Source organism: Pleurodeles waltl, chromosome 10 (genome assembly GCF_031143425.1).
Source record: "Pleurodeles waltl isolate 20211129_DDA chromosome 10, aPleWal1.hap1.20221129, whole genome shotgun sequence".
Classification (NCBI taxonomy): domain Eukaryota; kingdom Metazoa; phylum Chordata; class Amphibia; order Caudata; family Salamandridae; genus Pleurodeles; species Pleurodeles waltl.
In genome coordinates, this window is record NC_090449.1 from 325062116 (window position 1) to 325088883 (window position 26768).

At 46.3% G+C, this 26768-nt stretch overlaps 1 protein-coding gene across 1 annotated transcript in view; it reads left to right on the forward strand.

Annotated features, from left to right (window-relative positions):
- The window catches only part of AMDHD2 (amidohydrolase domain containing 2), a 339455-nt gene that overhangs the window by 38693 nt on the left and 273994 nt on the right, over positions 1-26768 (forward strand). The window contains exon 3 of the mRNA XM_069210515.1: positions 23461-23597. Coding sequence (XP_069066616.1) covers positions 23461-23597 — 137 coding nt within the window. The remainder of the gene's footprint in view (positions 1-23460; positions 23598-26768) is intronic.

A 26768-nucleotide genomic window follows, 5' to 3' on the forward strand; every position in this document is an offset into this window, starting at 1 on the left:
AGGGACAATGTTTGACAATCCACATCGAAGCAATGAGACCAATAATAATAGCTGTATGGAGGTTGTCTATATTCTGTCTATACACGCCTCTGGCCTGGCAATAAAGGTTAAGGAATTCCCTTTGTTTCTGAAAGCGACCAATAGCCAGCTGGACAAGGAGGGAAGGTGAAAATCTCAATTGAGCCAGGAAACTTTAGGTGCTAATGGGAGCAATGGTACTATTGATCGAATGATTAATGTGGAAATAACAGATCATCGTCCAGAAGCCTCAGTGGGGATGAGACAGCACAGGGTGCCCTAATTCAGGACAAAGTTCCTCAGACGCTGAGTTTTGAGTTGCTGCTCTCTGCAGAAGTAACTGCTGTTAGCAGTGAAGGCAGCTCTAGGCCCCCAACCCAATTTTGCAAGTAGAGGCAGTGAAAGCTTTGTTTGAGGCAATCCTAATTGAGATCCGTGAATTGAGGCAACAGCAGGCGCAGGAAATTGAAAAATTACAGCAGAGGTTGGCAAAAATAGAACAGAACCTCGACAAAGTCCCAAGAAGATTGCAAGAAGTAGAAAAAAAAATCAGATTTGAGGGATAAGGTAGGAACCCTCAATAAATATTGTCTAGTGGAGCAGAAGAAGGTCCAGTATTTAGAAAATAGAAGAGATGGAAAACCACACAAGGTGCTCCAATCTCTAGTTTATGGGGATCCCGGAAGAAAGCAAGAAGAAAGGATCTATACAGAACGTGCCTCAGTTGACAGACACTCTCATTAGAAAGCATATTTTGGTTGACTCACCAACTGACCTTACGATCATGAGAGCGCACAGAGTCCTGACCTGACGTCTTTAACTGTAAATACAAAATATCTTCACACTATTTTGGTGAACTTCTCAGACTATCAGATTAAGGAGTGGATTCTGTCAGCAGCAATTCACAAAAAGTAATTCCACCTTACAGATAATGCTCATATGAGAGTGTTTTCAGATTTATCAATAATAGCAGCCAGACGCTGGAGAACTTTTCAGGGTTTCGCTAAAGAGTTCAAGCTTCTGGGGGTGCAAGCCTCGTTATGCCAGCAATTTAAATTGAAAGTCCATTTTAATTTAAAATTCTATGTTTTCCAGGTGGTAGAAGAGTTTCAGGTACTATTATCTAAATTGTCCAAGGCCTGAGAATATAGGGTTCCTAATGCTAGAACCAAACCAAGCCACAATGGGATAGAGAGGGAGACACAAAGCGAGAGCTAGGTGCAGTTCTAGGACTCTGCAAGAGAAATTGGAACCTATGGGGTGGTAATGGGCTATCCCTGGATCCAAGGAGGGGATGGGAGAAGGGTGTGGTGGTGGAAGAGGGGGGGGTGCAACTGAAAAGAGGAGGATAAAGCTGAGGTTGAAATTGACATTGCAGTGGCTCAAGGAAGCCAGTTGTTGGGCTATGGCGCTGGTAAAAAGGTAAGTATGCGATGAATGTTATTACGGTTCTAACATGCAATGTGAAAGAATTGGAAAGTAGGCCTAAGAGCAGTGCACTACTGAATTGGCTTTCCTCATTAGGCCCGGATGTAATATATTTACAGGAAACCCATTTTAAGAGTAATAGCCCAACGATACGCTGCCAAGGAAGTTTTCGCAAGCATATTTTTATTCGGCTTGTGCTGCAATGAGGGGTGTGGTTATTTATTTACTTTTTTTGTGAACTCCTTATACTGCCAAGTAAAAGAGAGAGAGCGCAACTGCAATGGTCGATGGATTTGGGTGAAGGTGTACCTCAGAGATAGGATGCTTAATTTTGTAAGCTATTATGGGCCAGTGATGGATGAGACTCAACCTTTAGAACAAATTTACGACATAGCCATGAAGATAGAAGGAATAATAGTTATGGGAGGTAAATTTTATTTCATATATTATTATATTTATTATAACTATAAAGATAGATACTTCAAATAAGGCGAAAAACAACTGAAACTGAAAACGGCCAGGTTGTCAACAGTAATGAAGCAGGACTACAGGCTAAAGGACCCCTTGTGGATAGACCATCCAGAGGCCACACAATATATATGTATTTTGTTTTTAAACAGACATAGTTCATCTTCCTGAATAGATTTGTTTTCCTTATGTCAAATACAGTGCAATGGAGGCCTGTGGATATAGTGGCAAATCACTTCTTTGATCACTCAGTAGTCTCTTTGCAAATTAGAGTGAATATAACCCCAAAATGTAGGCCAAGGTGGCATTTTGACAGGTCATTACTCTCAGATCAGAAGTAGGTAGAGGAGATGAGGGTTTTTAAAAAGAAAATGATTGAAATAAACTGTAGCATCGCCTCAAATTGTATGGTTTGGGAAGCATTTAAAACTGAGTTTAGGTGACAAGTTATAGTGTATAAAAAAAAAATGTAACAAGTTTCACCAGGTGAAAATTCAGACACTCCAAGCTGCAGTTAATGAAGCGCCAAATCCTTTGCAATTAGGGGTAAATCACTTGTGTTAGTAGAGTTAAGCTCAAGATAAGCTGGATTCATGGAAAAAGCAAAGCAAGACTTGAAGGACTTTTTTTTAGTAGAGGAAATCGCGAGGGATAAAGCTTATCAACAAAAGCTGTATGTGCAATTAAAAAGAATAGTCAAACAATAGACAGGATAAAAAATCCTGATACTTGTGGTCTGGACTATAGATACATATATGAGAAAGTTGAGAAGGTCCCTCAGGCAAAGATACAACAATATGTTGAGACTCTCCAGCTGCCACAGCTATTGAACTTGCATGCAGAAGCCCTGATTCGAAACATGGAGCGATCTGAGGTGGCTATGGCCCTTAAAAAATGGCTCATGCAAAAGCGACAGAGAGTGATGATATACCAATGGAAGTGTACAAAATATTTATGAGAGAGCTGTTTCCCTTTCTAACATCAATGTTTAATCAAATTAGGGAGGGAGTGGCGGTCCCAAATTCATTTAAGGAATCAGTAATAACTAGTTTTCCTAAAATAGACAAATTCATATCGCCCAATCAGTCTCCTGAATGGAGACTGCATGGTTTATGAAAATCATGGCGGATCACGTTGCTCCTGTGACACAGACAGTGATATATAGAGATCAGAGATGTTTTTTTTTTTTTTTTTTACCTGAAAGACTGATGGCAACCAACACACACTTTTTAATGCAAGCTATGGATTATTTCTTCATTCACAGAGAGAAAACAGCTTTCCTAATGATTGATGCTGAGAAAGCATTTAATCCAGTAAATCGGCTGGCCTTATTCCACATTTTAGAACAGTTTGGAATTCCAAATCAAGTGTTCAATATGTTGAAGAATCTATATGTAGGGGTAGATGCTAAGGTCGTGGTGAACTCCAGAGCGGCAAGAAAGGTGAAGATTAATTGTGGTACCAGGCAAAGACGCCCCTTGTCCCCAATCCTATTTACTTTCTTTATAGAGCCTTTGGCAAATAGGATTCGAAACAATGATCTGATTAGGCCGCCTTTTCAATTTATTTGCAGATTAAATCATTTTATATTTGGAAGCAGATAGTAGGAATATACAATGGTCAATAGACAAAATTAAAGAATTCAAAAGTATAGGAGGCTATAAGGTAAATCAGACGAAAACGGATACATTATTATTTAATGCATCTGCTTCAGGTTTCCCATCAGAATTATCATTTATTCCTCAGCGCCTCATCCGCTATTAAGAAATATATTTACTAACCACTTCTCCCAACTTTTTCAACTGGACTATGGTGCAACTCTTAGTAAAGTTAAGGCCTTGCTGGAGAGATGAACTCTTTTACCGCTTCGTTTGATAGTTAGTGTCTCCCTGATCAAAATGTCGATCTTGCCATTGGTCTTGTTTCTTTTTATAAATCACCATTTACCGATACCGAGGGCATATTTTGAAGACCTCAATAACATTTTCTGAAAATGTATATGGCAGAAAAAAAGCCTAAGGAAACTTGAGAATTGGTTAAAGCGTTAGTAGGGCTAGCACTCCTGCACCCCGAGGTGTATTATCCGTCCGCTTTTCTGGACAGATAATTCAGCTTTCAATACCAGGTATAGTCCATGAAAAATGTTTGCTGAATATTATGATTAAAGATAGTGGCACTGAATTGCTGGAGTTTTTAAAGATCCCAAAGCTACCTAAGAAATCAAGATATAAGACTCTGAGGGGGATAGAACAGTGTGTCCAGGCGTTATTTAAACATTAGGAGGTACCAACTTGCCACGCATATTCTCAACTACAAGAGAGTGTAGTGTTGAGACTTAGGATAGAAAAGTCAATGGTATATCAATAAGAAGCTAAGCAGTTTAGTAAATTGGGCGATTTTTATATGGACACACAACTAATTACATGGGACCAGGTACCCCAAAGATTTAGGAGTAATAACCCTGGCCTCCAGCTTAGCTAAAGGCAAATAGTTTTTCAGAGGCTAATTTTCAAGAAATGAAAGAGGAATATAATCTGCTAGTACATTTCTTTGTAGGAAAGTAGACTCTTTTTAGCATGGTTACCCCCATTTTCTGCCTGTTGTCAGTGTGTTTGACTGTGTTCACTGGTATCCTGCTAACTAGGACCCCAGTGATAATGCTCTCTCCCTTTTAACTTGGTAACTTGTTCCATTTTCAGCCCACATTTGGCATACTGGTGCCCCCATGTAAGCTCCTAGTATATGGTATACAGTTATCAAGGGCACTGGGGTACCAGGGGATCCCCATGGGCTGCAGCATGTATTATACCACACATGGGGAGCCCATGCAAAGTGTTCTGCAGGCCTGCCATTGCAGCCTACGTGAAAAGGTGCATGGACCTTTTTTCACCAAACGTCACTGCACCAGGTCACGGTAAGTCACCCCTATGTCAGGCCCCCCTAGCTCGGAGGGCAGGGTGCAAGTATCTGTGTGTGAAGACACTCCTGCACTAGCAGAGGTGCCCCCACGAACTCCAGTGCCATATTCATGGACTTCCTGAGTGTGGGGATGCCATTTTACGTGTGTATGGGACATAGTCACTACCTATGTCCAGCTACATAATGGTAACTCCGAACCTAGGCATGTTTGGTAGTATGATTCCATGTACTCTGGGGACTCCTTAGAGGACCCCCAGCATTGCTTCTACCAGCCTTCTGGGGTTTTCTGGGCAGCCCAAGCTTTCTGCCCTCCTGCTGCATGAACAGCTCAAGCCCAGTAACGCAGAACAAAGGATTTCCTTTGGGGGGGAGGTAACACCCTCTCCCTTTGGAAATAGGTGTTACATGGCTTGGGAAGGGTAGCTTCCCCAAGCCACTGGTATGCTTTGAAGGGCACATTTGGTGCCCTACGTGCATAAACCAGTCTACACCAGTTCAGGGACCACCAGTCCCTGCTCTGGAACAAAACTGGACAAGGGACATGGGAGTGAACACTCCCCTGTCCATCACCACCCCAGGGGTGGTGCCCAGAGCTCCTCCAGAGGGTCCCTGAGTTCTGCCATCTTGAATCCAAGGTTGGCAGGGATCTCTGGTAGCACCTGAGTGGCCAGGGAAGGCAGGTGACTTCAGAGAACCTCCTCCCCCCCCAAAAGGTGGTCCCCTGCGCTCCTTCCTGTAATGCACAGACCTCTCCATAGTGCTTCTGCAGCGTGGGACCTTTCTCCAGTTGTGCTGTATGGGCTCTTCTGTGACTCCTGTGTCCCCATCCTGTGGGACTCCTTTGTGTGCTGCCTTTGCTCCTGTGGGCTTTCTGTGTCACTGAGGGTCCCCGCTGACTCCCCCTCCTGGGTTGAGTTCTCCTGGGCCTTGCTTGTCCCCGACAGCTTCACCTTCCGCCAGCTGCAACATTTGCCATTGCCAAGGCTTGTTGGTGAAATTCCTGCACCAACACCCGACTGCAGTTCTTCTTCCACCATGTCATCTGCATACCTCAGGAACTCTTCAAATACTCCAGGGCTGCAGTGCTGACCTTCACATCACCGTCGACCAACTCCTGCATCCACAGATGGGTGGGTAGTAGTTCCTACTCCTTCCTTCGGTGACATCTGAACTTAGTCCCCTTCTTCCACAGGTCTTCCTTTTCAGGAATCCACTGCTGGTTTCCTGCAGACTTGTTTGGGTGTTGCATTTTCTTCCTTTTGGGTGGTTTGGGGAAAATCTATCAATTTACTCCTTTCCTCCTGGTCGCTTGGGGCACTGTGATACTTAACTTTGGGTTTTCCTAGTACCCCCAGCTCCTCTCTCTACACATTCCACTTACCTAGGTGGGGGTCCTGTGTTAGCATTCCATTTTTTAGTATATGGTTTTGGCTCCCCCCAGAGTCAATAATGTCTAACTGCATTTGCACTGTTTTCTATCACTGTCTATGCCTGTTGCTGATTACTCCTTTCAGGAGCTTGATACTCTCCTCCACTCACAGGCTTTTACCTGCGCCTCATACCTGGTGTCTAGTGGGAGAGCTCTGCTTTCCTACTAGGATACCTTCTGCCTCTCTCCTCCTTTTCTCTGCTTTGCTCTCTGTTCTGCTTCACTTCTGTCCCTTTGTACTCCTTTTGCTTTGCACTACACTGTTCCTCATTTTCTCTCACTTTCGCTCTCTCCCCCCACCGCTGCTGCCCCTGCTACCCCGCCCCTCTTCTCTCTCTCTCTTACGCTGCACTCCCGCCACCGCTTCCCCCGCGGCCCGCCCCATTTTCTCGCCGTTTTTCACCCCCACTCCTGCCTCCCAGCTGTTCTCTCCTCCCCACCACCTCCCTACTGCCAAAGGCAACCCGTCTGTGCCTGTCCGTGCCTGGACCGCGCTCAGCGCCAGAACCTCTAGCTCCCGTCCTCCCCACTGCCGCCACGCACGTCTTCACTATGACGCCGCCATCCTCCGTGCCCTCAACACCGGCCACTCTCCTGCCTGCTTTCAAGCCTCCCTGCAGACCACCCACGGACCCTTTTTCTGCCGGAAGTGTACCTTTACTAGCCTCCACACCAATGACCCACCCACCAAGGCAGGACACAACCATCTCAGATGCATCCTCCTCAACACCAGCTCCATTCACAAGCACACAGTAGAGCTATGGAATCTACTCGACTCGGCCTCCCCAGACGTCGCCTTCCTGACCGAGACCTGGATGAACCCTTCCTCAGTACCTGACATTGCCATAGCCATCCCGGATGGCTTCAAGATCACCCGCAGGGACCGCTCCAACAAACCAAGAGGAGGCATCGCCATCATCCACATGAACACCCTCAGGATCACGACCAGCACCGAAGACTCACTCAGCACTGCCGAACACCTGCACTTCCACATCCACACTGACCCAAACACCACTCTCCAAGGGACCCTCGTCTACAGGCCTCCCGGCCCCCGACAGCAGTTCAGCGACTCTATCACCGACATCCTCTGCACGCCCGCTATCGCATCCGATGACTACATACTCCTCGGGGACTTAAACTTCCACCTCGAGAACACCAACGACAACAACACCGCAACCCTGCTCAACAACCTCTCTAACCTCGGCCTCAAACATCTCGTCTCAACACCGACCTACTCCACAGGACACACACTCGACCCTATTTTCTCCGCCAGCAATCACGTCTCCTTCAGCCAATCCACCGAACTCCACTGGACAGATCACCGCTGCATCCACTTCTTCTTCACGAAACCCACAACGCACCACCACCCACAACGGATCCCCCACCGCAGTTGGAACAAGGTCACCGAAGACCAACTTACTGCGACCCTCTCCCGGAACCCACCCATTGACACCACCGACACTGATGCAGCTGCCTGCAACTTCAGGCAATGGGTCAACAGCTGTGCCAATACTCTTGCCCCAATCAAGAATCCCTCAAACAGACGCACCGACAGAAAGGCCTTCTGGCTACCGCCGATCTCTACAAATCTAAGCAAACCTGCCGAAGACTCGAAAGAAAGTGGTGCTAAGATCAGACTCTGAACAACCACACAGCCTTCAAAAAAGCCATCTGCAGACACCACCAACTCATCCGAGCCACCAAGAGAACTTCCTTCAAAGACCGAATCAACAACGTACACAGCCACAAGGAGCTCTGCAACGTCGTGAAGGAACTCTCCAAACCCAGCTCCAACGCCAACGACATCCCAAGACCTCCGCGACTCCCTAGCCTCCTACTTCTATCGCAAAATTGCAGACATCCACAACAGCTTCAGCACTCAGACCCCCCCCCGGAAACCACCAACACCACAGATTCACCTCCGACCAACCTACTGCTATCCTAGACCCCCGTCAACGACACCATCGAAATCATGGACACCATCCACTCCGGCTCTCCATCTGACCCCAGCCCTCACCACATCCTCAACAAAGCAAGCTTCGTCATCGCACCCCAACTATGGAAGATCATCAACAGCTCCTTCGAGTCGGCCACCTTCCTGGAGAGATGGAAACACGCTGAGATCAACGCTTTCCTCAAAAAACCCAAGGCGGACCCAAAGGACCTCAAGAACTTCCGGCCTATCTCCCTGCTCCCCTTCCCGGCAAAAGTAATCGAGAAGGCTGTCAACAGACAACTATCCAGCTTCCTCGAGGAGAATTGCACCATGGACCCTTCCCAGTCCGAATTCCGCAGCAACCACAGTACCGAAACGACCCTCATCGCCGCCACCGACGACATCAGAACCATACTGTACAATGGCAAAACCCCGGCCCTCATCCTCCTGGACCTCTCGGCTGCGTTTGAGACAGTCTGCCACCACACCCTACACTCACTCCTCAGCAATGCAGGAATCTGCGACAGAGCTCTGGACTGGGTCACCTCCTTTCTCACCGGCAGAACCCAGAGAGTCTGCATCCCCCCATTCCGCTAGGAGGCCACTGTTTTGTTTTCACTAATGACCGAGATGACAGAAATTTCTGGACTGCACTTCTCAGTTCAAAGAAGACCTTTATTATTATTTCACCATGAGATTCCTAAAAAAGGAGATTAGTAGGTTGAAAGCACACGTTTAAAAATAGTCACAGCAATGAAAGGAAAATATACCAAATTGATTCTCAACTGCAATGTACGTAGCAAACATATGTAGTTATGATTATGCAAAGCAAAGAATTAAGTAAAAATTCATCACCGTAGGGCCTGCCAAGCTCTTCATCTTTCTCATGCCAGCAAGAAGATCACCCAGTTCAACTGCGAGAAAGAGATCTCCACCCTCACGGGACAGATATGTCAGGCATTCGGCATCTAATCCTGACCGAGGTCTTGGAAATTCCACCGCTACTGAGCAGGGCCATCTTTTTATATCTTAAAGAACCGTAGAAGGGCTTTCTGGAAAAAACCTTCCCATAAAAAAGTAATATTCAAACATGCTGGCTAATGTTGTTTGAAAGAAACAGGTTAGAACTGGCCAGTATCTCAAATTGTCTCTCTCAAGGCCAAACCGTTCACTGTTTGCACTAAAAAACATCAGTCTGGTACATTCTTATCGTGCTGACTGCCTACCTCCTCCATAATATGTCCTAGCTCTTTGGTGAGAAAGAATACAAAAACAAGCACAGTTTACAATGTGAAAAGAAAATACAGTCAGCCTTTAACATGGCAGTGTCTAACGCTATGAGAAAGTCAATAGGCAGCTAAACTGAATACAAAATGTAATCTGCAACTGGTGAACACTAGACAGCTAATCCAGGTGCAAAGTGATGCAACACAAAGTCAGTGGTCAAAAATAACATATTTCACTACAGGCCACCAAAATCATCTGCGGCGTACCCCAGGGTTTGTCCCTCAGGCCTACCCTGTTGAACGTCTACATTGCCCCACTCGCAAACATCGCCTGATCCCACAACCTCAGCATCATCTCATATGCCGACGACACTCAGCTAATCCTCTCTCTTACCAAGGACTCCACCAAGACTAACCTCCACGAAGGAATGACGGGCATCGTTGAATGGATGAAGAGCAGCTCCCTCAAACTCAATTCCGACAAGACGGAAGTCCTCATCTTCAACTCCACCCCCTCCGCACGGTATGACTCCTGGTGGCCTGCCACTCTCAGAGCCGACTCCGCTGACCTCGCCCTCGCAACCGTCCCATGCGTCTGCAGACCTACAACCGGCGGTAGATCATTCTTGCATCTCGCTGCCAAAACGTGGAACATTCTTCCCACCCACCTGCGCCAGCCCAGAGACCTCCTTACCTTCAGGAAACTTCTCAAGACCTGGCTGTTCGAGTAGTAGCAGCACCTCCCCTCCTTTCTCCCCTCCCCCTCCTCAGCGCCTTGAGACCCTCACGGGTGAGTAGTGCGCTTTACAAATTCCTGATTGATTGCTTACTAGTCTATATATTTAGTGTGTTACTTACCTCCTATTGGAGTGTTATCTCTCTAGTATTTGTTGGTATTGTGTCACTAAAATAAAGTACTTTTATTTTTGTAACACTGAGTGTTTTCTTGCATATGTGTCAGTGCTGTGTGACTACAGTGGTATTGCATGAGCTTTGCATGTCTCCTTGATAAGCCTTGGCTGCTCATCCACAGCTACCTCTAGAGAGCCTGGCTTCTAGACACTGCCTACGCTATACTAATACGGGATACCTGGACCTGGTATACAGTGCAAGTACCCACCACACACCAGGCCAGCTTCCTACATTGGTGCTGCAGCAGTGGGGTAAGCACTTGCAATTGCCTTACCACTCTGTCACTTGGTACTTTCCACAGGAAAGACCACTTACTAGCTAGGGGTACACACTACTACTAGGGGTATGTAGCTAGCTGGCATGTCTTCAGTAGAGCACACCTCTGAGGTCACGGATTCTCCCTATGAAAACCTGACCTTCCAAGAACTTAAGGAGATGTGTGCTCAGAGGAAACTGAAGATTGGGAGAAATCTCAATAAGAGACTCATTCTGGGCCTGCTCCTCCAGGATGACCAGGAACATGCTGGTAGACAGGGGAGTAAAGAGGAAGAAGTAGACTCCGTCCCTCTAGTGCTAGAGAAGGAAAACATAGCCACTTAGGTGGGTCAGGAAGAAATCAGGGAGGATCAGAGAAACTCAAGGCACACCCACAGCACTGCTAGCAGTGTAAAGGGGGGAGGGGTCACACCAGTAGGTCCACCTTTGTCCCTAGAGGGCTAGTTGAGAGGATGTCCAAGGGTAGAAATAGATCATCCTATGCCTGCTCTCACATCTCCTCAGTATCTGGGGAGACCCAGTTTTCAACTCCAGAAGAAGATTCCCTAGATAGGGAACTCAGGCAACTGAGACTAGAGGAGGCCAAGCTGATGCTGGAGCAGCAACAGCGAGCGCCAGATAGGGAGGCCTTGGCTGCAGAGAGGGAGAGGGAGAGGCAGGGGTTGGGGTTAGCACCCCATGGTGGCAGCAACTGTAGTTTCAGGGGGCCTAGAGTCAGGGAGGACTCTTGATTCCAGAAACTTGAACAAGGTTGTCCCCCCTCCCACAAGGTGGGGGATGACATCTACAGGTGGTTCACTGCTCTGGAGAGGGCCTGTAAAGTACAAAGGGTCCCTCAGAGACATTGGGCTGCTATCCTCTGGCTCTCCTTCTCTGGCAAGAGGAGAGATAGATTTCTCACTGTAAGAGAGGAGGATGCTGACAACTATGCTTTTCTAAAATCTGCACTTTTAGATGGATTTGGTCTCACCACTGAGCAATATAGAATCAAGTTCAGGGAGACCAGGAAAGTGTCCTCCCAGGATTGGGTTTATTTTTGTGGACTGCTCTGTTAAAGCTTTGGAAGGCTTGTTACATGGCAGCAAAATCAGTGATTATGAGGGCTTGTGCGATCTGATTTTAAAAAAAGTATATTTTGAACAACTGGGTGTCAGACGTGTTGCACCAATACTTGGTAAACTCAGATCTCACCTCTCCCCAAGAATTTGGAAAGAAGGCAGACAAATGGGTCAGACCTAGGGTGAGCAGGAAAGCTCACACGGGGGTGACAGCAAAAAAGAAGGAAACAGGTGTGTATCAGGACAAACGTGGGGATAAAGACAAACAAAAAGATTCCTCCTCAGGCCCACAAAACACTTCTGGGGTTGGGTCTTAGTCGTCTTCTTCTCTCTCTAAAAACAAGAAACCTTGGTGCTACATATGTAGGCAAACAGGCCACAGGGCAGGTGAGAACACTTGCCCTAAAAACTATCACCAGACCTGCTACCACTAAAACTACCCCTACTGCCACTGGTAACCCTAGCACCCCTACATTAATGGTAGCAGTATTCCGCCCAAAAGTATAGTTTGGTTCACCTTTGGTTCTGTAGTGGGACCCTGGGGTAGGTATAGAAACACCTGAGACAACTTGTGTTTCTCAGGGTGGCACTTGTCTTGCCACCCTAGCTGATTGTCCCCTTAACATGGATAAGAACAAGCAGCACATACTGGTAAATGGTGTTGAGGCTGAGGCCTACAGGGACACCGGTGCTAGTGTCACCATAGTAACTGAAAGGTTAGTGCAACCTGAACAACACCTACCTGGTCACAAATACCAGGTCACTGATGTGAATAACTCCACTCAGTGCCTCCCCTTAGCTACGTTACACTTTAGCTGGGGTGGAGTTACTGGCCCTAAACAGGTGGTAGTCTCTTCTAACCTACCTGTTGAGTGCGTCCTAGGTAATGACCTGGCAACCTCAAATTGGGGTGAAGTAGAGTTCCTTGCCCATGCAGGCATGCTGGGGATCACCAAACATTTGCTCACTTTAACCTTAAAACAGGCTAAAGAGCAAAGTAGGGCAGGGGCCCTGGAGCCTGGAATAATGGCCCAGGACACTCCTAAAAATTCAGAAAGACAGGTTACAAAAGTACCTCCTGTCCACACTCCCCCAAGGATCCCACTCCTCTGAGGGAGGAACCACCCCTAGGGTGGAACCGGTACCACATTAACCAAAAGCTACAACAGCTGAGGTCCCAGGGGTAAAAAAAAAAAAACTCTAGAAGGAACCTAAGGTAGAACAGCATACCTGCCCTATCTTCGAAAAACTTGGAGCGCCCCTCCTGTCCTTCCATGGAAACCTTGGGACAACACCACTGCACCACCCCTGACAACTTAGGACAGCAAACCTGTCCTTCTTTAGAGCCTAGAGGACAGCAACTCTGTCCTGCCGTACCCCCGGTAGGACAACAATCCTGTCCTTTAAAAGCCTTTAGGACAGCAGGCCTCTCCTGCTCTACCCCTGTTAGGACACCAAGCTGTCCTCCTTTAGAGCCTTTAGGATAGCACCCCTGTCCTGCCACAGAGCCACATGGACAGCAATCCTACGCTGCTCTGATACCCTTTAGTCCACAACCTTCACCTAGGGAACTAAAGGGGAAAAGTAAAAACACATTTGAAGAGAAAATCTCAACATGATAGGGTGGTCCATCTCCCCACGGGAAGGGGCCACACAATGGATGATACTGGGAGTAACCACTCTAATGGATAGTTACTCTCCAGCTATCTCCACTTAGACAATAAAGACTCATCTGGCCAAGTTTAGCCTTATTGTCCTTCGCTTCGGGCTGGATTATGTAGGAAAGTAGCCTCTTTTTAGCATGGTTACCCTCATTTTCTGCCTCTTGTCAGTGTGTTTGACTGTGTTCATTGGGATCCTGCTAACCAGGACCCAGTGATTATGCTCTCTCCCTTCTAACCATTTTCACCCCACATTTAGCATACTGGTGCCCTCATGTAAGTTCCTAGTATGTGGTACACAGATACCCAGGTCATTTGAGTACCAGGGGATCCCCATGGGCTGCAACATGTATTATGCTACCGATGATTAGCCCATGCAACGTGTTCTGTAGGCCTACCATTGCAGCCTGCGTGAAAGGGTGCATGGACCCTTTTTCACCATGGGTCACTGCACCAGGTCACTATAATTAACCCCATGGCAGGCCCTCCTAGCCCAGAGGGCAGGGTGTAAATACCTGTGTGCCTCCACGAACTCCAGCACCATTTTCATGGGCTTGGTGAGTGCGGGGACGCACTTTTATGCATGTAATGGACATAGGTCACTACCTATGTCCAGCTACATAATGGTAATTCCGAACCTAGGCATGTTTGGTATCAAACATGTCAGAATCATATCTCAATACTGTTGCCAATATTGGAAGTATGATTCCATGCACTCTGGGGGCTCCTTAGAGGACCCCGAGCATTGCTCCTACCAGCCTTCTGGGGTTTTCTGGGCCGGCCAAGCCGCTGCTACCCCTCAGACAGGTTTTTTGCCCTCCTGCTGCATGAACAGCTCAAGACCAGGAAGGCAGAACAAAGGATTTCCTTTTGGGAGAGGGGTGTAACACCCTCTCCCTTTGGAAATAGGTGTTATACGGCTTGGGAGGGGTAGCCTCCCCAAGCCACTGGTATGCTTTGAAGGGCACTTTTGGTGCCCTCCGTGCATAAACCAGTCTACACCGGGTCAGGGACCTCCAGTCCCTGCTCTGGCGCGAAACTGGACAATGGAAAGGAGAGTGACCACTCCTCTGCCCTTCACCACCCCAGGGGTGGTGCCCAGAGCTCCTCCAGAGGGTCCCTAGGTTCTGCCATCTTGAATCCAAGGTTGGCAGGGACCTCTCGGAGCATCTGAGTGGCCAGGCAGGTAATGTCAGAACCCCCTCCTGATAGGTGGTCACCTTGCTAATTGACCAATCACCCTTTCAGGGTTATTTAGGGTCTCTCTCTTGCGTGGGTCCTCAGATTCGGCTTGCAAGATTCCAGCAGGACTCCTCTGCAACCTCACTTTGACTTCAAGCCATTGCAACTGCGAATGGACCCTCCAGGAACCGACAATCTATATCCATGAGGAAGACTTTTCTTGCAACATTGTTTTCACAGCTCCTTCCAGCTTCTGCAACATTTCCCCGACTGTGTATCCTCTGAGGGTGGCAAGTCCTCAGTCTGCATGAGAAGGAAGAAGGAATATCCCTTGGAGTAAAGGAGTCACTCCCGTGCATCTGCAGGCACCTACTGCAACGACAACCGGCTGCATGGATCTCCTCTTATCCTGAGCTGTGTGGATCCTGCATCACTGGTGGTGGTCCGGGGTAGTCCTCTTGGTCCTCTCTGCCAGCTGTCCAACTTTGGTGGAGGTAAGCCCTTGCCTTCCCACGTAGGACAGTACCCCTGTGCACCACGTCTCTTGCAGCTGCCAAGGCTTGTTTACATCTCCTCCAAGGTATCTTCAGGCTACATGTAGGTCCAGCCCCCAGCACTCCTTCTTGCGACGCACAGTCCTCTGCGTGGTTCTCCTGCGACGTGGGACCTTCTCCAGTTGTGCTGCAGGGGCTCTTCTGCGACTCCTGTGGGACTCCTGTTGGTGCTACCTTTGCTCTTGTGGGCTCTCTGTGTCACTGAGGGTCCTCACTGACTACCCCTCCTGGGATGAGTCCTCCTGGGCCTTGCTGATCCCCGGCAGTTCCACTTTCCGCTAACCGCGACATTTGCCTTTGCCAAGGCTCGTTGGTGGAATTCCTGCACCAACACTGGAAGGCAATTCTTCTTCTAGCATGGGATGTCATCTGCATCCCTCAGGAACTCTTCGCCGACTCCAGGGCTGCAGCCCTAGAGTTAACATCACCCCTTCTTCACATCACTGTTGACCAACTCCATAGATGGGTGAGTAGTAGCTCCTTCTCCTCCTGGACTCTTCTGTGACATCCGGACTTGATCCCCTTCTTCCACAGGTCTTCCTCTTCAGGAATCCACTGCTGGTTTTCTGCAGTCTTGTCTGGGTGTTGCATTTTTTTCACATTCTTCCTTTTTGGTACGTTTGGGGAAAATCTAGCAATTTCCTCCTTTCCTCCTGGTCGTTAGGGGGCACTATGATACTTACCTTTGGGGTTTCCTAGTACCCCCAGCTTCCCTCTACACATTCCAATTACCCTTTTTAGTATATGGTTTGGACTTCCCCTTGGGTCACTATTGTCTAACTGCATTTGCACTGTTTTCTATCAGTGTCTACGCCTATTGCTGATTAATAGTGTATATATTTAGTGTGTTACTTAGCTCCTATCAGAGGGTTGCCTCTCTAGTACTTTTTGGTATTGTGTCACTAAAATAAAGTACCTTTATTTTTGTAACACAGAGTGTTTTCTTTCATGTGTCTGAGTGCTGTGTGACTACAGTGGTATTGCATGAGCTTTGCATGTCTCCTAGATAAGCCTTGGCTGCTCATCCACAAAAGTACCTCAGGTAACCCCCACACTCCTGGCTCGCTTCATACACTGTTCCATTAGAATAAATTAACAGGAGTTGGGCAGTTGGTATAGTTTTCTCATAAAGTTGTCAAATCAATCACAGTACTGGATTTACAGAAATACGTTTTTAGAGAAATGGAATGCAGACTAACTCTGGGAGATTGTCAGCTTATCTCTGAGCTGGGTATAAGTCTCTTTGAGCAACCAATTATAGAAGGATGGCTTTTGTTTCAAGATGTGTAGGAGGCTGTCCTGGCTTACAGTGGGTACCTTGTGGTACTTACACCTTGTGCCAGGTCCAGTTATCCCTTATTAGGAGAATAGTGGTGTTCTAGCAGCTTAGGCTGATAGAGGTAGCTGTAGCAGAGCAGCTTAGGCTGAACTAGGAGACATGCAAAGCTCCTACTATACCACTTATATCATATAGCACTATATCACAAGAAAACACAATACTCAGAGTTACTAAAAATAAAGGTGCTTTATTTTAGTGACAATATGCGAAAAGTATCTCAGAGGATACCCTCACATAAGAGGTAAGTAATATACACAAATTATATGTACACAAACCAAAATCAGGTAAGTAACCGAAAAGTACTGCAAACAATGTAGAATCACAATAGAATGCAATAGGGAGAAATAGACCTAGGGGCAACACAAACCATATACTCCAAAAGTGGAATGCGAACCACGAATGGACCCCAGGCCTAGTGTAGGTTGTAGAGGGTCGCTGGGATTGTTAGAAAACACTAAGGGTGTCCAAGATACCCAACCCCAAGACCCTGAAAAGTAGGAGTATGGTTACCCTACTACCCCAGAAAGACAGTAAAGTCGAGATAGGGGATTCTGCGAGAAGAACAACTGCCAGCAAAACACTGAAGACGGATTCCTGGACCTGAGGACCTGTAAAGGAAGGGGACCAAGTCCAAGAGTCACGCAAGCGTCCAGGGGGGGCAGGAGCCCACTAAACAAGTGAAGGATGAAGGTGCAAAAGGGCTGCCTCTGGGTGGAAGAAGCAGAAGATTCTGCAACAACGAAAGGTGCCAGGAACTTCTGCTTTGGTCAGAAGATGTCCCACGGCATGCTGGAGGATGCAGAGTTGTTTCCACGCAGAAAGACCGCAACAAGACTTGCTAGCAGCAAGAGTCGCGGTTGAGGATTTTGGGTGCTGCTGGAGCCCAGGAAGGACCAGGATGTCGCCACTTGGAGGAGGAGCCAGAGGGGATGCTCAGCAACTCAGAGAGCCCTCGCAGAAGCAGGCAGCACCTGCAGAAGTACCGGAACAGGCACTTAGAAGACCTGAGGACAGCGGTCGACTCAGAGTTACAAAGGAGGGTCCCAAAACGTCGGAGTCCAACTCAGCGAGTTGGGCAATGCAGGACGGAGTGCTGGGGACCCGAACTAGGCTGTGCACGAAGGAATCCTTGGAAAAGTGCACAGAAGCCCTAGCAGCTGCAGTTTACGCAGTACACAGGATTACTGTCTGGTGTGGGGAGGCAAGGACTTACCTCCACCACATTTGGACATAAGGGCCACTTGACTGTGGGAGACACTTGGACCCACTCCTGTGTTCCAGGGACCACGCTCGTCAGGATGAGAGGGGACCCAGAGGACCGGTGATGCAGAAGTTTGGTGCCTGCGTTAGCAGGGGGAAGATTCTGTCGACCCACAGGAGATTTCTTCTTGGCTTCCAGTGCAGGGTGAAGGCAGACAGCCTTCAGAGCATGCACCACCAGGAAACAGTCGAGAAAGCCGGCAGGATGAGGCGCTACAATGTTGCTGGTAGTCTTCTTGCTACTTTGTTGCGGTTCTGCAGGCGTCCTGGAGAAGTCAGCGGTCGATCCTTGGCAGAAGTCGAAGTGGGAAGTGCAGAGGAACTCTGGTGAGCTCTTGCATTCGTTATCTGAGGAATAGCCCAGAGGAGAGACCCTAAATAGGCCAGAAAGGAGGATTGGCTACTGAGAAAGGTAAGCACCTATCAGGAGGGGTCTCTGACGTCACCTGCTGGCACTGGCCACTCAGAGCTGTCCATTGTGCCCCAGCACCTCTGTATCCAAGATGGCAGAGGTCTGGGCCACACTGGAGGAGCTCTGGGCACCTCCCCTGGGAGGTGCTGGTCAGGGGAGTGGTCACTCCCCTTTCCTTTGTCCAGTTTCACGCCAGAGCAGGGCTGAGGGATCCCTGAACCGGTGTAGACTGGCATATGCAGAGAGGGCACCATCTGTGCCCATCAAAGCATTTCCAGAGGCTGGGGGAGGCTACTCCTCCCCAGCCCTTCACAGCTATTTCCAAAGGGAGAGGGTGTAACACCCTCTCTCAGAGGAAATCCTTTGTTCTGCCTTCCTCGGACCAGGCTGCCCAGGCCCCAGGGGGTCAGAAACCTCTCTGAGGGGTTGGCAGCAGCAGCAGCTGCAGTGGAGACCCCGGAAAGGCAGTTTGGCAGTACCTGGGTTCTGTGCTAGAGACCCGGGGATGCATGGAATTGTCCCCCCAATACCAGAATGGTATTGAGGTGACAATTCCATGATCCTAGACATGTTACATGGCCATGTTCGGAGTTACCATTGTGACGCTACATATAGGCATTAACCTATATGTAGTGCACGCGTGTAATGGTGTCCCCACACTCACAAAGTCCGGGGAATTTGCCCTGAACAATGCGGGGGCACCTTGGCTAGTGCCAGGGTGCCCACGCACTAAGTAACTTTGTACCTAACCTTCACCAAGTGAGGGTTAGACATATAGGTGACTTTTAAGTTACTTAAGTGCAGTGTAAAATGGCTGGGAAAATACGTGGACGTTATTTCACTCTGGCTGCAGTGGCAGTCCTGTGTAAGAATTGTCTGAGCTCCCTATGGGTGGCAAAAGAAATGCTGCAGCCCATAGGGATCTCCTGGAACCTCAATACCCTGGGTACCTAGGTACCATATACAATGGAATTATAAGGGTGTTCCTGTGTGCCAATGAGAATTGGTAAAATTAGTCACTAGCCTGCAGTGACAATTTAAAAAGCAGAGAGAGCATAAACACTGAGGTTCTGGTTAGCAGAGCCTCAGTGAGACAGTTAGGCACCACACAGGGAACACATACAGGGCATACATTATGAGCCCTGGGGTCCTGACTAGCAGTATCCCAGTGACACATAGGCAAAAACAAACATGCATACAGTAAAAATGGGGGTAACATGCCAGGCAAGATGGTACTTTCCTACAAGATGGTTAGCGTATTTTGCACTGTTTCAACTTCACAAAATGTATCCTTCCAATCTAACCAGTTTTTTAGATGTAAGTCTCATGATAGAGGTGACTGGGGACATATATTTTTTTCATGTCCCAGGCTGCAACAATTTAGGAACGGGGTGTTCTCCGAAGTTAGTAAAACATTACAGGTTAATGTCCAACCTGAGCTTACTCTGGTTCTATTTGACTCTTCTCATGCAACGGGTAGGTTCAATACATTTCCCCATTGCTATATTTCGATTGCAGCTTCGGTGGCACACACTCTAATTTTACAAAATTGGGAGTCAACGACTATTCCTAGAGTTTAGCAATGAAGGGAAAAATTAAAAGAACCAAGATGTTTGAAGAAGCATATGCAAAAAGAGTAGAGGCTCTTTCGAGGTTTTTGGCAATATGAGTGGAATAGTACTGCTCCACTTTATGACACAGGTATAAGCCCAATGGGCTGTTTAAGTGATTATAGTGAATAAGGAAGACGCTGGCTGCTTGGTATTTGACAGGCCAGAATGATGTTGGGGCTCCTGCCCATTCTTCACTCGGAGCAGTCTTTATTGTAATGTAAGGGGATATGATGGGGATAATTGCGCCTTCAAATGTTAAATACACTGCTTGCACTAGCATTTTGTGTAGCACAGATGCACTTTAAGCCTTAGCACTTGTATTATAATGGATTATCGTACTGTATTGTAGATTTTTTCTTTACATGCCCAACTATGATGTAGTGGTTTTTGAATAATTTTTTTAATGTTTTTTTTATCCTGCTTAATTAAAAAAAAAAGGATCTAGAACATTGTAGGTCATAGAGACCACTGTCGATTGTTAACATAGATGCAAACATACTAGTGAAAGTCCTGGCTAGTAGGTTAGTACGAGTTATAGGTTCCCTGGTACATGAGGATTAGTTCAGGTTTTTCCCTGACCATAGCATACTTTTGAATCTAAGAGGGGTCTTCCATGTATTGCATGCTATGGAACCTTCGGATATTGATGGTTCCCTAGTGGCACTTGACATCAGAAAAACATTCAATACCTTGAATTGGGAATACATGTATATTCTCCAGAGAATGGGATTCAGACCAAGTTTACTGGGCTAAGTAAAACTTCTATATACAAATTTCATTGCTACAGTTAAGTGTGGTGGCGTTATATCTGGCAAGTGATTTATTGAAAGGGTCACTACACCATTATGCCTCCTCCCCCATTGTTATTTACCCTTTTGATCAAGCCCCTGGCCATTATAGTGAGAGCACCATTACAGGACTGGGGAATTTGGATAGGTAATGTGTGGAGATATGTTGTTAACACCTTGATATCTCAGCCACCCTCACATATCCTACCTATATTAATGCATCAAGTAAAACGGTTCAGCGGACACTCTGGGCTACAAATCAGTATAGAAAAAACATACTATTTTTTTGGGGTATGCTAACAAAGATGTTGCGAGGAACTCCTAGATGTAGGTTTGCAATGGAAAATGATTCTGTTTTGATACTTTGGCACACAGATACCACACAAAGCTGACAAACTTACTGTGTTCGTAATGGGCACCATTGCAATGACTAAGATGGTGATTCTCACCCTTCATCTGTATTATTTGCAAAGTATGTTATGTGCTACCCCACCAACAACCTATCAGGAACTTGATAGCTTACTGATCCCAGTATGGGCTCGAAGGAGGAGTAGGGTCTGGCTGGAAATCCTTAAAATGGACAGAGGACAGATGCTTGCTGACCTGGAATTGTATTGCAGCATTATTATAGCATGCAGCAAAATGGTGTGAGGACACATACTTGAGAAAAAAGATTGTTCTGCTTAACTCTGGGCGAGGTGACCCTGCTCATCCTCCTGATGAGAGGCGGAAAAGTACCCATACCCTCACCTCACAATGTACACCAGACAGCCTCTGCATAGGATTCTGCAGTTAAGAGTTTTGGGGTGTCCCCATTTCTCCAGATCCCAGAATACTGGGGGATGCATCCTTTCAGAAATATAAGTAATGATTTGACTGTGGCCATTTGGGGTGTGGGTGGCTGTTACACTTCGGGAGATTTAATTCTTGGAGATAAACTCATCTCTTTTGTAGAGAGGCAAGAACAGTTTGGAGTAAACCCATGGCAGCTTTTACAATATCGGAAGCTACCTAAAACAGATCTAGGGCTATATTACAGAACAGGCCCCAGGGGCACAATGGGCATGTGCCCCCTCCCCCCAGTGGAATTACAGAAAGGGCCTCAGAGGCTTGTTCGGCTTCTTCTGTAATACAGACCAGCGCTATGTCAAGAGGGTGTTCCCTTATTTGCATGGGGAACTGGTCCCATGCAAATAACAGAATCTCTTTACCTCAGCACCTGTGCCTTATGCGGGCACAAAGGCAGAGAAGCTGGCAGAAGGTGCAATGAAGTGCACCACTAAAATATAGCTTACTGTCAGTGTGCCCCTGGTGGCAGGCCTGTGGAAGGGGGAATGGACCAACAGACATCCCCTTGCAGGCGGATGCAGTCACTCACTGCACCCGCCTGTGGAGGGATCTCTAACCCTCTTTAAAGTGCAGACGGGTTGCCACCTGCACAGTGAAACAAGGAGCGACTTTGGAGCAGTCGCTCTGTATCTCACATTGAATGCTCTGCCCCCAAGTCAGCACAAGTTCTCGGCTGCCCTGTGGACTGCGCATTCACTGTAATAGGTGCACGTTCCCTGTTTGTGCTTGGTGCATGTATTTGAAGGTATGCCCTGGAGCAAACAGGAAAAGTGTGCCCTGTGTCTAATAGGGCCCCTGGTTGGAGTGTCCAAGTGCCCATAACTGCTCAGCAAGGCTGGATGTGGTGCTGGAAATGGGACAATGATGTAGAATAATTGCACATATTTATAAAGCCTTGAAAATGGTCGGACACAAAATCCCACTGCAAGCGCAACCGTTGTGGAATGCAGACCTGGAGACACCACGGAGGGATACAGAATGGAAGATGACATGCGCCCAAGTTCAGGAGTGTCCTGTAGAGCACAGTTTAAATAGATACATTTGTAAGTTCTTTATTTCACCTACACCACAGCCCCTAAATGATCTACAATTTACCAAGATAAATCTCCTAGGTGACCCAGATACGGAGGACAGGTGGCCACATTAGTACATGCGAATATTGGCTCCCAGCTACAACTAGGCTGACGACAATAACAAATATAATCATAAACACTTTGATCAAACTTATATTTTTAGGAATCATACATAGACCTAAAGACCTGCAAATCCAACATAAATTTACTTTGATGGGGCTAGTATTGGCAAAAAGATGCATAGTCATCCAATGGCTTCAACCAGGAGACCCAAAAATGGATTATTGGGCAAGGGACTTGCTACAACGGCCACTAGCAGAAGAACTCAGAGTTATAAAGTTTAGGATAATTGCTAAGCTGTAAGAACTGATGCAGTGGCCTAGGGTGATACATACAGCAGAGGAATAAGGAGAAAAAAGAGATAGAGCTGTAGAGTCCAATAATTCTTAATTATGTTAAATACAAACTTGTAGAATGAGTAACATAATCTATTTAACTGTACAGGAATGACTGGAACATGAATAGCCTAAATAATAGAGGTAATAGGTCATGGTTAAATGTGCCATCTGAGGGCTAATGCATGCTATGTTGTTTATTAGGGCAAATTATGTAGAATAATATGGACAATATATAATAAGAAGAGTGCTGCATTACTACAGATGATGTTACACTTATATGTGCAAAGATTCAGATTGTAACAGGAAAAAATGATAAACGTTTTGCAAAAATAAAGACAGTAATTCATAGAAAAGGTTGCTGGAGAAGCCAGATTACTAGTCTTGAGAGCCACTGAGACATATAAAACGTATTCTTATTAAAAAGCAACTCAGCTGCACAGAAATAACAAATAAAACACTAGGGAATACCATCATGAAACCAGAACATTGATTTTATAAACCACCTATCCCAAGTGTAGCACAAGGTCTTTTGCAAAGCTGCAATTAAAAAAGGCTATGTGCTGCATGTAAGGTAGAACATGTATCTTCATTGGGAAATAATGTATTGTTGTTGCTCGTATGTACACCATGCTGATTAAGTAATGGGTCATTTTTTCTTCAGGGAGGACCTGTGGGTGAGAGAAGGTAAGGTCCTAAATCCTGAGAAACTATTCTTTGATGAGAAAGGATCTGCAGATATTCAGCTGGACTGTCAAGGCAGCATCGTGGCCCCTGGGTTCATCGACACTCAGATAAACGGTGAGACCAACTTGCACCACTAATGGATTTAAAGTGTTGAGGGCCCCCTGGGCTTTTACATCTTCAGATATTACCCAAGAATCCTACAATGAAGGATGCAGTCATGCTTTAAATATGAACTAGGGCCCTTTCTTTAGCACTGTGACTGCCATATAGGGTGACATTAATTCTCTGGAGTAGTGTAACCTTGTCCCCATTCTCCATGGGGAATAAAATCTCAATCATATTACACTCCTGTGTTCTTGTGCCATGAAGTTTTAAGATATTAGGTGATGTGTGGCTATTACCCAGTTGAGAGTAAGCAGCCTTGGCCCTTGATCAAAGGTAGACTATGTCATAACGTTTGCCTCTTGCTGTCAAAGTGTTCAAGCTTAGGAGTAGTATTTGTCTTCTGTAACTTCACATTGTAGTGTTGCTGTTGGTGGAAATCTGTTGTAATAACACTTGTCATTAAACAAGTAGCACACAAACGTAAAGTGATTGTGAAGACCAGATTCTTGAATGGTCATGTTACATGTTTAACAGCTTCCAGAAAACGGACTAACTCAAGTCACAGGTGACGTTTATAAAACAGGTCAGGACAGATCATTCTTCTCCTTTATATAATTGTCCTCCCTGGAAGTAAAATGCACAATGTTGATCAGAATTTTATATAAGACTGGCAGCACAGTTTTCATAGACATGTCCTCCTAAGAGCATAACAATTGTAGATCAGACTTACTTTACCCACTCTTAAGTAAAAGATACTTGTCATCGGATGGGGTAAACCTTTGAGAAAGGCCGTCAGAATTGTTGTGCAATATGTCTGCCCTGTGCACAACAGTGAAGTCCAATCACTGCAGGAAGTGAGTCATCAAATCAACTTAGTGTTTTCACCGTGCATCACCATCAGGCACTTGAGAGGTTTGTGATCCTTCTGGATCAAAACTTCCTCTCAAAAAAGTAAGTACTAAGGCGCTGAAAGACCTGTATTATGGTATTGCACTCATTCTCTGTGCTTTGTAGCACGTTTTTGGTTTATAAAGGTGACTATATACTCCTTCCCTCTCTTGAAAGACCTTAAGGATAGCCTAGATGGAAGCAGTAAAGAGATGGAAGAACATACAACACCAGGGCCAGCTCAGTAGTGTTTGTCCTCGGGCAGGGTCTGAAGATCCTGTGCTTCTACGTGGACTACTGGGGTCTCAACATTATCACCAATGTCAATGCCCACCCATTTGCCCTTTTCTGTTGGGTTTGGAGACACATTGGGGCCAGGCATGACCCTCAGTATGTTTGATCTGACTAATGGCAAAGTACTCTAATACCTCTGGGGAACTCTACTAGAGTAATACTTTTTGCCTAAACCAGTGGTTCCCAACCTTTTGACTTCTGTGGACCCCCAATTAATCATTGCTGTAACCTGGGGATCCCCTCTGAATCATTATTGAAATCTAGGGACTCCCCCACGGAGTCATTACAGAAATCTGGGTACCTAATCTGTTAATATTATTTAATTTTCGAAGCATTTGCGGACCCCCTGAAGAGGCTTCACAAACCCCCAGGGGTCCCTGGACCAAAGGTTCAGAACCACTGGCCTAAATGAATTCCCAAGTCACATTTCAGAGGCCAGCCAACTATGCACTGTCTGAATTGGAAGTATTTTGTGTTGTATACAGCAATACCTGTAAAGTCCACATGGTTTAAAAGTGCTGGCTATGATTCAGCGGCTAGGGACACAGAGTTCCAGACTCTGATGGTTTCAGTACTGAGGAATGTCAGAAGACATTTAAAAGCCAAAAGGAGGAACTCTGCAATTCACATTTTCTGAAAACCCCTAACCATAGTCAGCCCTTCATCGTACAGATTGGTGCTTCAGACAACAGGGCTGTTGCTGTGGTTGGGGGCACCTCCTCAATTGCCAAGTCAAAAGCTGATTAAATTACTGGTTGAGGAGTCTAGTACTTATCCCTTTGAAATGAAAGATGCTTCATGAAGGTGCATGCTCCTGGTCTGGTGTCTTCCTCTGGGGCCAGTTATGGATGGACATGAAGGATGTGGTTCGGCTCCATACAGGGAGGCTGTTTCACAAAGGGATAATATGGTCATGGACTTAAAGGAGAAGTGATATGTTTGATTCTGTCTGCCATATTAAAGGAGTCTGGTGACCTGTTCTGTCCCCAGTTGGTTGAAAATTGGTTTTGGGTTGGGAAAGGGGGCGGAGATTTGTACTTTTGCTAACTGGCTTTCAGGCAATCACCCCACCCATCAAGTGTAGCAAACATTTGGAGTCCAATGGACTGCTCTAGTCTCCCTCATATTCACAGGATTACCATGCTAGTCCCAGACATTAAGAAGGTATAGGAAACTCCCAGTCAGATGGGACTGAACAGATTTTACAAGGGGACTGAGCAAGCAATCACCCCACTTGGGTACAGATAAAAAGGCCTAAACCCCTAATATTCACACTGCCATCACTGTCAGTCTCTACATATCCTGGTTATACACAGTAGGCGCTGTCACAAAGGTGGGTGCACTTTAGGGTAATTCTGTGGCGGTAGACTTATTATTTGGCCTTTACATTTGATGTGTCTTCACTTAAGATAGATTAATGCAGAAAACAGCAAGGTTTTAGACGTGATCTTTCTTGGAAAGAATACCTTTCAACCCTAGAGACTTCACATAGACCCTGATTATGAGTGAATGTGCTGTTTATCACACCAAAATCCTCCTAGTACAGTTAATACTGTACACATTTCCCCTGTTAAATTTCAGCAGGTTTGACCTGCCGAAATGTCACAAATGTTGAAGTATTTAATATATCCAGTAATTAGCGGATACGTTAAATACCTCACAACTCAGAATTTTGACCCTGCGCAAACAGTTACATACACATGATTGAGAATACACCAACCCACTAGTACAAAACCTTATCTTATGTTTTACTGGAAAGTTTATAATGTTGTCCATGTAAAGCAACAACCCAGGCAACCCAGAGGCGACCACGTGACAAGTGAGTAGCCTCTTTGTTCACTATTGGCATTGTTGTCAGGGTGGAAGATCGCATTAATGTTTCTACCATTATTTTTTAAAACAACCTCCTTTTAAAAAATACTTCAGTGCTCTGATATAATGGGATCTCTTAATGTGAAACACTTCTGTATGCTAACGAAATACACATTTTTGGATTTT